We start from the raw sequence: 11,978 nt of genomic DNA on the forward strand, positions 1-11,978 counted from the left end.
TTCTTGCATCACACAATTAATTAAAGAAAAGTAGTGAAAAGAATCTCGAATTCCATTGAATGCTAAAGAATGTCTCCAGTGAAGACAAATTCAGTAGTACTGCTCCTGCAAATAATGTTGGGGCTTTCGGTATTTGCCGGTATGGTCCTCCATTGCCAGGGTTTATCTCGTCACACTTTCGTGGTAATTATCATCATTAACTACTTATGTTTCTTTGCTGTTCCAATAGTATATCTTTGGCAGCTATATTATATCATGATCACTGATCATCTTAATTAGAAGCAAAAGTCCACACTATATATCATTTATATGTAGTCCATAGATATATAGTAACTGTCGGGAGACATAGGCTGGAAAGTTGAAGATAACGTCGATATCTCGACAGCCGGCCATTTGCATATATCTCAAGCTTGCCGATTGCAGTAAACATGTAGCAAAATCATATTGGCTCTGTTTTGTTAAGACATGATAAATATAAGTAACAAAATCTACTTCTTTTCATTAGTTTAAACTTTTGAAATAATTGATAATTTCCCATGTTATCGGAGTAAAAGTCTTGAATTCAAACTCAAACTCTACACTCTATTCCATCTAATTAAATATTCTACAAGTTAAGCATACTCATTGAGGGAGAATCTAATCAATACATGAAAGGGAATGTTAAGACATAAATAGAAATAATAAAATTTACCTATTTTCATAATTTAAACTTTTAAAACAAATAGTGATTTATATCATTAACACGTTTGAAATCCTTGCTAGGATGACACACCTATATATGTAGTTGTTTGGCATTTTATTAATGCTATGACGTTTTATGCTCCTGTGCATCCATACGTTTAATTACCTAGCATGTATATATATGGTTATCTAGATCAGTTAATCCAGCTAGTTAATTAAATATTATTGAGTTCGATCATTTTGCAGGTGAAGGAGACTCCATACACAAGACTTTGCAGCACAAAAAACATCTTAACTGTCAACGGAAAATTTCCTGGACCAACACTACAAGTCAGGAAAGGAGAGACTATCGTTGTTGATGTTCATAACAAAGGCGATTATAACATCACCATTCACTGGTAATTATATTTGTGATGTCCACGTTAAGTACGTATAACGTACTGCATGTGCGGTTATTTTGTCATGTTTGCGTGAAATTAGATGATCATGATCAGAGAGATCAGACAATATTAACTAATTAATTATAATTATTAATCATTGTAGGCATGGAGTAAAGCAACCAAGATATCCATGGTCCGATGGTCCTGAATATATCACACAATGTCCAATCCAACCAGGAAAAAAGTTCAGGCAGAAGGTCATATTTTCCAACGAAGAAGGAACTCTTTGGTGGCACGCGCACAGTGATTTCACAAGGGCAACTGTTTACGGGGCCATAATCATCCATCCAAAGAAGGGAACTCATTACCCTTTTCCCAAGCCTCATGCAGAATTTCCCATCATATTAGGTAACAAGCTTTGCCACTCATCAAAAGATCAAGCTACAAATTACATTTTGTATAAATCAGGCGCCTGAGTATTAGCATTTTCTTTGAATTTATACTTCTAATTAATTGCTAAACTCATCAATCCTTAATTAATTCATGTGAAAATCGATGAACATTAATAAGAACCATAATATAAATATAAATATGATCTCCATTGATGAGGTTGAAATGCAGGAGAGTGGTGGAAGCAAGGTATAATGGAGCTTTACGAAACATTTCTTCAAAGCGGAGTAGATCCCAATGTTTCTGATGCATATACCATCAACGGTCAACCAGGAGATCTATACCCATGCTCAAAATCTGGTATTTTTGTGTACAAATTAATTAGCTTCAGCTACCCTAATTAATTCTCTTCTTAATTAATGGTTCAAATCATTTGAATAATCCATGTTCTTAATTAACTTTTTAAATTAAGAGTACTTAATTAGTTAATTTTGACAAGGATAGTGCTAGGGTTACTATATATATATGTTACTACCCATTTACTATTTATAAAGAATTTAAAGTTTTTTATTTTTTGATCATTTTCTTTTAAATATTTTTTTAACATTCTTAATCATTAACAAAAAATAAAAAAAATATAATTTTATTAATAATCATTTCCTTAATCATTAAGTTATAAAATTAAAAATTTTTAAAAAATCAAATATAAAAGGAATAGTAAATGGGTAGTAGGTGCAACCTTATCATTTTCCTTTTGACCATATATATCTCAATGACATCCATGCATCTGATCCTGTCATATAGAAACCGTCAAATTAATGGTGGACCATGGAAAGACTTATCTCCTCCGCATAATCAACGCTGCACTTCAGGATATCCTCTTCTTTGCCGTTGCAAAGCATAACATCACAGTCGTGGGAACAGACGCAAGCTACACCAAGCCATTGACAACAGATTACATTGCAATATCTCCTGGACAAACTATCGATGTCTTGTTGAAAGCAAACCAACCGCAAGGTGACTATTACATGGCTGCCAGTGTCTATTCTAGCGCAGCCGGCGTCACGTACGATAACACCACCACCACTGCAATTCTACACTACAACGGAAGCTATAACGCATCTTCAAGACCCTATTTGCCAAATCTTCCTTCCTACAATGACACCAATGCATCTGCTTCCTTTACGGGTAAACTCAGAAGTTTAGCAGATGAAGATCATCCAGTTAAAGTGCCACTAAACATAAGCACAAAACTAATATACGCTGCTTCTGTAAATACATTGCCATGCAACAGAAGTACTACTTCATATTGCGAGGCTCCTAATGGAACACGACTCGCTGCAAGTTTGAATAACATCAGCTTTGAATTGCCAACCACTGACATATTAAAAGCCTACTATAATCATATTGGTGGCGTTTACGGGGACCAGTTTCCGAGTGTGCCACCTTTGCTATATAATTTTACTGCGGATGATCTGCCAACGTCTCTACAGACGCCGAAAACAGGGACAGAAGTGAGGGTCCTCGAGTATAACTCAACGGTGGAGCTTGTTTTCCAAGGAACAAACCTGGGTGCAGGGACAGAACACCCCATGCACATACATGGATATAGTTTTTACGTCGTTGGTTGGGGATTTGGGAATTTTGACAAAGACAAGGACCCTTTGGGATATAATCTTGTTGACCCCCCGCTTCAGAATACCATCGCTGTCCCTAAGAATGGCTGGGCTGCCATAAGATTCAAAGCAAACAACCCAGGTAATTAAACTGCACATTATAATTATGATGATTAGTACCGTAAATATTATGCTATATATCATCATCATCATAATCATGATGGTGATCACCAGCTATCTCTCTCTCACATTAATGGAACGTTCATTTTTCTGTAGGAGTATGGTTCATGCACTGCCATTTAGAACGTCACCTATCTTGGGGCATGGATACGGCATTCATTGTCAAAAATGGACACTACCCAGAGGCTCAATTGATATCCCCACCACCAGACATGCCACCATGTTGACGAATTTGCTGTGATATCTATCAATTACTTCGTTTATTATATAATGTGTCATTCTTGGATTGCACTTTTGTTTGCTTCTTCGGAAGGGATGAAGACGTACGGAGGAGGTTTACTTTCGAAGCATGAATATATGTACAACTAAAATGAGTGCAGCATTTAATTGTGATATAGGAATGGGTACCATACGATTTCTGAATTCTAGTCTAGCTTGGTCGATTGATGTCGACGTACAAGTTATAAACTATCATTTGTTTCAAAAATTAAGTCAATAAGAAAGTGCACTTATTTATTAATTCTTGTTAATTTCATTCATTTCAATCGTGTGCGTACGTACGTAGGTGATCTCTAGTATTGCTTATGTCTTCCCATGTTTGGGATTCACATTATATGAATTTGTTTCTTTTATAAAAAGATATTTGGTCCGAAAATAGAATATGTATATATATATATATGAAGAATCTTTCCTTTTTATTAGTTACGTTAATTTCAAATTATTTAAAAAAAAATATCTGAAATGGATCGATTCAACATTAATTACTATCATATTTAGATATAAATTATAAGGGATTTTGATCTCAAACAAATGCACCAAAGTATATTAGTAAACACGCCGTCATGTTCATATATAAATTCATGCAGTAATTTCATCAGTTTAAGTTCTTTACAAAAATAATAATTTAGCATAATATATATTACAATAATTGTAGCCCCAGAACTCAGGTTGTAACAACGGTTTTCCTTTGACATAAGTGAGAGTTGATCAATAAAGCTTCGAAGGTGCCGTTGGGGGTTGACCAGCATGCTTATGGTTTCTGCTATGCAGCGATCGCGTCATGTATTTATGCGGATGGCTAATGAGTTTGACTTTAATAAGGTGCTGTCCAGAGAATCGTGTGAGGTTAATGGAGTTTTCTACAGACCGTTTGCATGGATGCCGGAATTCAATGAAAACTATGAACCACCGTGTGTCCCGGTATGGTTGTTTTTGCCTGGACTTCCAACGAATTTTTACCAGCCATCTGTGTTAAAAATGCTCACAGCACCCATAGGACGTTTCATACGTTGCGATAATTCTACAACCTGTGCTACGCGAATAGATGGGACTCGAGTATGTCTTGCAGTTGATTCCTCAAAGGAGCCAATCACTCACTTCTGGATAGGCAAATCAGGGGTACCAAGAAGTAGGTGGAAGGAGATTGTATTTTGTTGTGCCTCCGGCCTGTCCGAAAATCAAACAAAATAATTCTAAAGTGGTTCAGCAAATTGCTTACATCCACTGGAGCCTCTTTTATAGAATTTGTACGAGATTTACAAAACACTCTACAAAATTCTATTTCTCTCTCTCACGTCCCTCTTTCTCTCTTCACCCACTGCACTAATTACACTAGCAAAGCTCTCCTTTTATAGGAGAGCAATGGGGGAACACACACCCACTCCTCTTGACCAGAAGATCCTCTGGAGGTGAGTGGGTGGGTGGATGGTTGGTGAGAATGGGGTGGGTGGCTGCAAACCCAAACCCATTTCATACTTGGGGGGTTTATTCAACAATCACCCCCTCCACCCAAGTGTGCCATACCAGGATGCTTACAAACTGATTCATTCTTCAAATGAATGCACCACATTCTTTGACATGAGAGACTTCTGCTATCAAATACGCTCCAATGCACCTGAGGGTGCTCAGCAGTGTTCAATACTGATCAAGTCCAAATAGTGTTGGAACTTGATCCCTGTGACGACCTTTGTCAACATATCTGCTGGATTATCTTCAGTGCCAATCTTCTGAAGTTTGATGTCATCTTCTTCTAATATTTCATGTACAAAGTGAAATCGAACATCTATATGTTTTGTTCGAGAGTGATATACTTGATTCTTGGCCGAATGAATTGCACTCTGACTGTCACAGTAAACGGTAACCTCTTGCTACTCAAAGCCCAAATCTGTTACTAATCTCTGTAACCAAATAGCTTCTTTCACGGCTTCTGTTACAGCCATGTATTCAGCCTCAGTTGATGATAGTGCAATTGTTGACTGCAAAGTTGATCGCCAACTAACTGGTCCTCCAGCCATAGTGAACACATAACCAGTTGTCAATCGACGTTTGTCAAGATCACCTGCATAGTCTGAGTCAACATATCCAGTTACTAGACTATCTTCACTCTTCTCGAACCTCAAACCAACATCTACGGTCCCAGCAATATACCGTAGAATCCACTTAGCCGCATGCCAATGATCCTTTTCAGGATTATGCATATAGCGACTAACTAAGCTAACGGCCTGGGAGATATCAGGTCGTGTACACACCATGTCATACATTAAGCTTCCAACAACACTTGCATATGGGACATTCTTCATGTAGTCCCGCTCTTCATCGGTTTTAGGAGACTGCAATGCACTGAGCTTGAAATATGGGGCCATAGGAGTACTCACCGGCTTCGTCTTCGAGTCGATGTTGAATCGTTGCAGTATTCTCTTCAGATACTGTTTCTGAGTAAGGTGAACTGTACCTTTCACCCTATCTCTGTTGATCTCCATCCCCAGTATTCTTCGTGCTTCTCCTAGATCTTTCATTTCAAACTCATTACTTAACTGAGTTTTTAAGCGATCTATCTCCCCCTTGCTTTTACGTGCAATTAACATATCATCTACATATAAAAGCAAATAAATGAAAGATCCATTTGCAAGTTTTCTGAAATATACACAATGATCTTATTGGCAACGAGTGTATTTCAGATTCAACATAAAGCGGTCGAAACGCTTGTATCATTGCCGAGGTGACTGCTTCAAGCCATAGAGAGATTTCTTCAGACTGCATACCCAATTCTCTTTGCCAGCTTCTTTGAATCCTTCTGGTTGAGACAGATAAATCTCCTCTTCCAGATCACCATGTAAGAAAGCTGTCTTTACATCAAGCTGTGCTAACTCAAGATCATATTGTGCAACCAAAGCTAGTAATATCCGAATGGATGAATGCTTCACAACAGGAGATAATGCTTCACTGTAGTCAATTCCCTCTATCTGAGCGTAGCCCTTGGCTACCAACCTAGCTTTGTATCGCACTCCATTTTTAGCAGCTTGATCATCTTTCTGATTGAAGATCCACTTATAGCCAATTGTCTTCTTTCCTTTTGGAAGCGGCACAAGCTCCCAAGTCTAGTTCTGGTGAAGAGACTGCATCTCTTCATTCATCGCTTTTGTCCATTCAACTTGTTCACTGGACTGTACGGCTTCTCTGTAAGTGGTTGGGATCTCACCCCCTTCAGCTGGTAATGCATATGTCACATAGTCTGAATAACGTGTCGGTACACGTTTCTCTCGTCTCGGTCTGTTGGTTGCTATTGACTCAGGTTGACTTGGAGGTACTGTAACTGGATTATCAACCTCATCTTGTCCATGCTTTCCCAACTTCTTTGAAATAAACTTCACACGCTGTGAATCATCTGATATTTCACCATCACTGCTGCCTTTACTGGAATCTTTATGCTTATGTGACTTAAGCATCTCAGATTCGTTGAATGTAACATCTCTACTGATGATTACCTTTTTGGACTCTACACACTAGAGTCTATACCCTTTTACACCAATACTAAAGCCCAAGAATTTTGCTTTCTTGGCTCTAGGATCAAGCTTACTTTCTTTAGCATGATAGTAAGCAGGACATCCGAAAATGTGTAAAAAGTCATAATCAGTAGCATGTTTACCTCTCCACATTTCAATGGGTGTCTTCCCATTATTGGCAGCTGCTGGTAGTCAGTTGATGAGGTGGCAGGCATATGTTACAGCTTCAGCCCAAAATTGTTTACTGAAACCAGCATTCAGCAACATACATCGCACTTTCTCTAATAAAGTACGATTCATTCGTTTTGCCACACCGTTTTGCTGCGGTGTACCTCGTACCATGAAGTGTCTGACAATTCCCTCTCTCCGGCATACTTCCATGAAGGGGTCTGAAGTGTACTCACCTCCATTATCAGATCTGAGCCGCTTGATCTTCCTGCCGGTTTGAGTCTCAACCATTTTCTTCCAATCAAGGAAGATTTCAGCACTTCATCTTTATTCTTCATCGTATACACCCACACACGACGAGAATAATCATCAACAAAAGTTACAAACCAATGTTTACCTCCCAAAGATGCATTTTGGGTAGGTCCCCAAACATCGGAATGCACATAGTCAAGAATTCCCTTTGTATTGTGTACTGCTGTTCCAAACTTGATCCGCCTTTGCTTCCCCAATACACAGTGCTCACAGAAAGACAGTTTACCTGTCTTGGCACCTTTGAGTAAGCCTTGCTTCACCAGTGTTTGCAAAACTTTTTCTCCTGTGTGTCCTATACGCATATGCCAAAGACTGGTGGTGTCGGCATCAGTCTCATCTAACTTCTCACAGCCTGTGGAAGCTCTTCCATCAACAGTACTTCCTTGCAAGAAGTACAAGTTTCCTCGCCTCAAGCCCTTCATTGCCACCTGAACTCCCATTAGTACTTTGAGAGTTCCGTCTTCAATGGCGATTCTGAATCCCTTTGAATTCAGAGATCCAAGTGAGATGAGATTCTTCCGCAAGTCCAGAACGTACCGAACTTCTGTCAGAGTCTTTACGCTGCCATCGTGCAGCTTTAACCGAATGCTACCTATTCCCTGAGTCTTACAGGCACTATCATTGTCCATAAGTACTGCTCCACCATCAATTTTTATGAAGTCAGTAAACCAGTCCCGATTGGGACACATATGATAGTTACATCCGGAATCCATAATCCATTCATTAAAATAACAAATGGATGATGAACTTGCCAAGGCAAAATCTGACTCGTCATCTCTGTCCATGACATTGGCTGTGGTGGGTTGATTCTGCTGTTGTCTCTTCCGATTTGGACAATCCTTCCTCCAGTGTCCTTTGTTGTGACAAAAGGAACACTCGTCTCTGGCGAGTTTTCTGCCGACTGATGAACCACGTGATGTGCTTGGGTTTTCGAATGAAAACCTTTCCTCCTTCCAGGATACCTTGACTGTGGTCTCCATCTTGCTGTTAGCGCTTCACTTGATGTATCTTGGTGTACCTGTTTATCTTTTCTCCGGTACTCATTGCTAATTAAAGAGCTAGATACATCTTCAAAACTAATCTTTTCCTTCCCATATAATAGAGTAGTAATTAAATGCTCATATGTATCAGGCAAGGAATTCAATAGTAGTAAAGCCTTATCTTCATCTTCGATTTTAACATCCAAGTTTAACAAATCAGCAAGAATTTGATTATAATTATTCAAATGTTCAGACATTGAAATACCTTCACAAAATTGGAATCTGAAGAGCTTCTTCTTCAAGTGTAAACGGCCCTCAATGCTCTTCTTCATGAATTTATCCTCCAATTTCTGCCGAAGTACTCTAGCATTTGTCTCTCTCATGACAAAATACTTTTGTTCTTTGGTAAGGCATAATCGGATTGTACTACAAGCTTGAGTATTAAGCTTCTTCCAACCCTGATCAGTCATATCATCTAGCTTTCCTCCCAACGCAATATCCAACTCTTGTTGGATCAACACATCCATGACTTCACACTGCCACATGTCGAACTTGCTTGTTCCATCGAACTTCTCAATTTCAAACTTGGCATTTGACACAGTGGACCAACATCCCGAGCTACTGGCATGTTCAGAGCTCCTGTCTCTTCCAGATCCTTCCATTTGAATTTTAAAAATTTAGACTCAAAATTTCAAAATTCTAACCGTACAGATGAGTCCAGAACGATCCAAATAGTAGGAAAGCACTATTTGATTGCTGAAATCGGACTTCGAATGGCTTAGATCAAGCCAAAAATGGATCTGAAAAATGGACGGTTGTGATCTGTCTGGCGCGTGGGATGCACGCGCTGCACAGTACGAGTGGGCGCGAGTTGGCATGTGGATTACATGCGCTTCAGCACTGTGTGCGGTGGGTAAGAGTGAGGCGCGTGTATTACACGCGCTGAACCTCTGTAGGGCGCGTGGGGGCGCGTGAGGCGTGTGTCCGTCATGCGTCTTCAACCTCTGGAGCGCGTGAGGGCGCGTGGGCGCATGTGGCTCAATCATCTTCGTCCTCTGGTGCGCGTGGGGGCACGTGGATGACAGCAGATGCACGCACTGACCTTCTAGGGGCGCGTGTGAGCTACTCCGACCTCCGTTTTCGATTCCGTTTACGGCAACGGATTCGTCTCAACTCAAGGAACACCCTGGAGTTGTCAAAAATTGATTTTGAGCAACTTGAATTTTTGGACAGCTCGAACCAGAGCTCTGATACCAATTGTTGTGCCTCCGGCCTGTCCGAAAATCACACAAAACAATTCTAAAGTGGTTCAGCAAATTGCTTACGTCCATTGGAACCTCTTTTATAGAATTTGTACGAGATTTACAAAATAATCTACAAAATTCTATTTCTCTCTCTCACGTCCCTCTTTCTCTATTCACCCACTGCACTAATTACACTAGCAGAGCTCTCCTTTTATAGGAGAGCAATGGGGGAACACACACCCACTCCTCTTGACCAGAAGATCCTCTGGAGGTGAGTGGATGGGTGGATGGTTGGTAAGAATGGGGTGGGTGGCTGCAAACCCAAACCCATTTCATACTTGGGGGGGTTTATTCAACATGTTTGAGACCTTGCCTGCTTATTGCTCTTCTTGTAAGTGCCGGGGTCATAATATTCACACATGCCGTAAGGCTACCGACCAGAAGAAGCAGACGAAGGGAGGAAAGCAGTGGGTAAAACAGGCTGTTAAGCTTGCGGACGTAGGGGTGGTAATGGCAGATTCACAGAACTCGGATCAGTTTGAGAAGGGAGTAGTGCAACAGGAAGGTTTCGTGCAACCAGTAGCTGCTGCAGCCGTCAAGCATATTGCAGAGAGGATTTTCGATATTGTTCGGAAGAAACCTATGGAGGTTGAAGAGGGAACTGGTCACGTGGATCGCTCGGATGGGCCGAGGGCCTTATTTGAAATTCCGATCCATCTCTAGTGATACCACCTGAAATAGGTCTGGTTGATGTAGGGGAGCCGAGCTCTTCTAAAGGGCCTAAGGGATATGAGCCTGCGTGTGTTCAGGCACATCTTAGTGAGCCATGTGTGGAGCAATGTAAGGCTATGGAATTGGGCCTGGCCGACAAGTGTGAAGAGAGGCCTGATGATATTCCTTCATTTGAAGTCACTGATTTAGTTGAGGATGGGTCTAGCTTGAATGCAAATGTTGCTCCCGGCTAATGATGGTGCACCTGTGGAACAATTTTTTTCTGAAGGCGGTGATGTTGTTGGTGAGAAAGAGAGGGTTGATGAGTCACATTCCGGCTATGAATTAGTTGAGAATACTCACAGTTTTTGTTTTGTAGTTATATTCACTTGTTTATTCCCCAGAGAGAGAAAGAGAGAGAGAGAAAGCTAAAGAGAGACAGGAAATTTAATTTATTAGAGCAAAAAATTATCTAAACATGGATCGCGTATGTTCTAAACTTATGTAACTATTATATGTGTCAACCTCTAGCATTAAGAACATGATAGAACTGAACAATAAAAATGTGGTCGGTATATATATATATACTATCAAAGATGCTAATTAACATCGTACGATTTTTGGCAGGTGTGTGGTTTTGGCATTGTCACTATGATCGACATTTCAGTTGGGGTATGAACAGTCTTTATAGTTAAAAATGGTGGCTCTACTGAGACAAGCATCCTTCAACCCCCTGCCTACATGCCATCTTAAGATGTTCCATTCAAATCTTGGCTAAAAAATAAGGGTAGTTAATTTGGACGATAAAGCAAATCAATCTGGCTAGCTAGCTTGATCTGATTTGCTTCAAATTATAATTAGCATATAAATATATATATATATATATATATGCAGTAGTCTAGCTAGCTAGCTTCGACGTTAGTTCTTATCATATATTAATGTATTGCATCAGTTGAGCTGATCTTGATTGACTCTTATCTCCTCATCTTTTATTGCATGCATGTTGGAAGCTAGGCAATAAAGCTAGCTAGCTTAATTATTAGAACTAATTTCTGCAGCTCAAAGCCCTTAAATTTAATATAAATTAAACTCCATAATGCTACGTACTAATGAATTATAAGTTGGTTTTATTTTCTTCTGTTGTTAGGAATTTGTCAAACTACGTATGTTAATTAATTTTTTCTCGCCATCTATAAGTCTTGTCATCCTTATTTTGATATGAATTTCGGGTTAGAATCTGATTCAAACTTCTTTTAATTATGAGCTTATATTCAAAGAAGATGTGGACCACAGCTCCTAATTATTAATGAAGTCAGTTGATGTGGACCACGCACGGTCGGAGAGTGGGCGGAGAAAGTAAGGGAAGGATGTTCTCGGTCGGTTGATCCCGGTCGGATTGGTTTTTGAAAATGCTCTGGTTTAAGAGCATAAAACAGAGGATCACATACACGGTGCACCCACGGTCAGAGCATAACACAGAAGATCGGTGGACGTTACCAAAAGGTAACAACGGCCTCTGAAGTGGTGGGATGAG

At 39.8% G+C, this 11,978-nt stretch overlaps 1 protein-coding gene across 1 annotated transcript; it reads left to right on the forward strand.

Moving 5' to 3' along the window:
* On the forward strand, window positions 1-3,767 carry LOC122297159 (laccase-14-like). The gene is made up of 6 exons (XM_043107073.1): window positions 1-183; window positions 928-1,079; window positions 1,225-1,469; window positions 1,683-1,811; window positions 2,256-3,209; window positions 3,344-3,767. The coding sequence occupies exons 1-6, from the start codon at window positions 70-72 to the stop codon at window positions 3,472-3,474; spliced, it is 1,725 nt and encodes a 574-aa protein (XP_042963007.1). The 5' UTR covers window positions 1-69; the 3' UTR covers window positions 3,475-3,767.
* The last annotated feature ends 8,211 nt before the right edge of the window (window positions 3,768-11,978 follow it).

The sequence above is a fragment of the Carya illinoinensis genome, chromosome 15 (assembly GCF_018687715.1).
Source record: "Carya illinoinensis cultivar Pawnee chromosome 15, C.illinoinensisPawnee_v1, whole genome shotgun sequence".
NCBI classification, from domain to species: domain Eukaryota; kingdom Viridiplantae; phylum Streptophyta; class Magnoliopsida; order Fagales; family Juglandaceae; genus Carya; species Carya illinoinensis.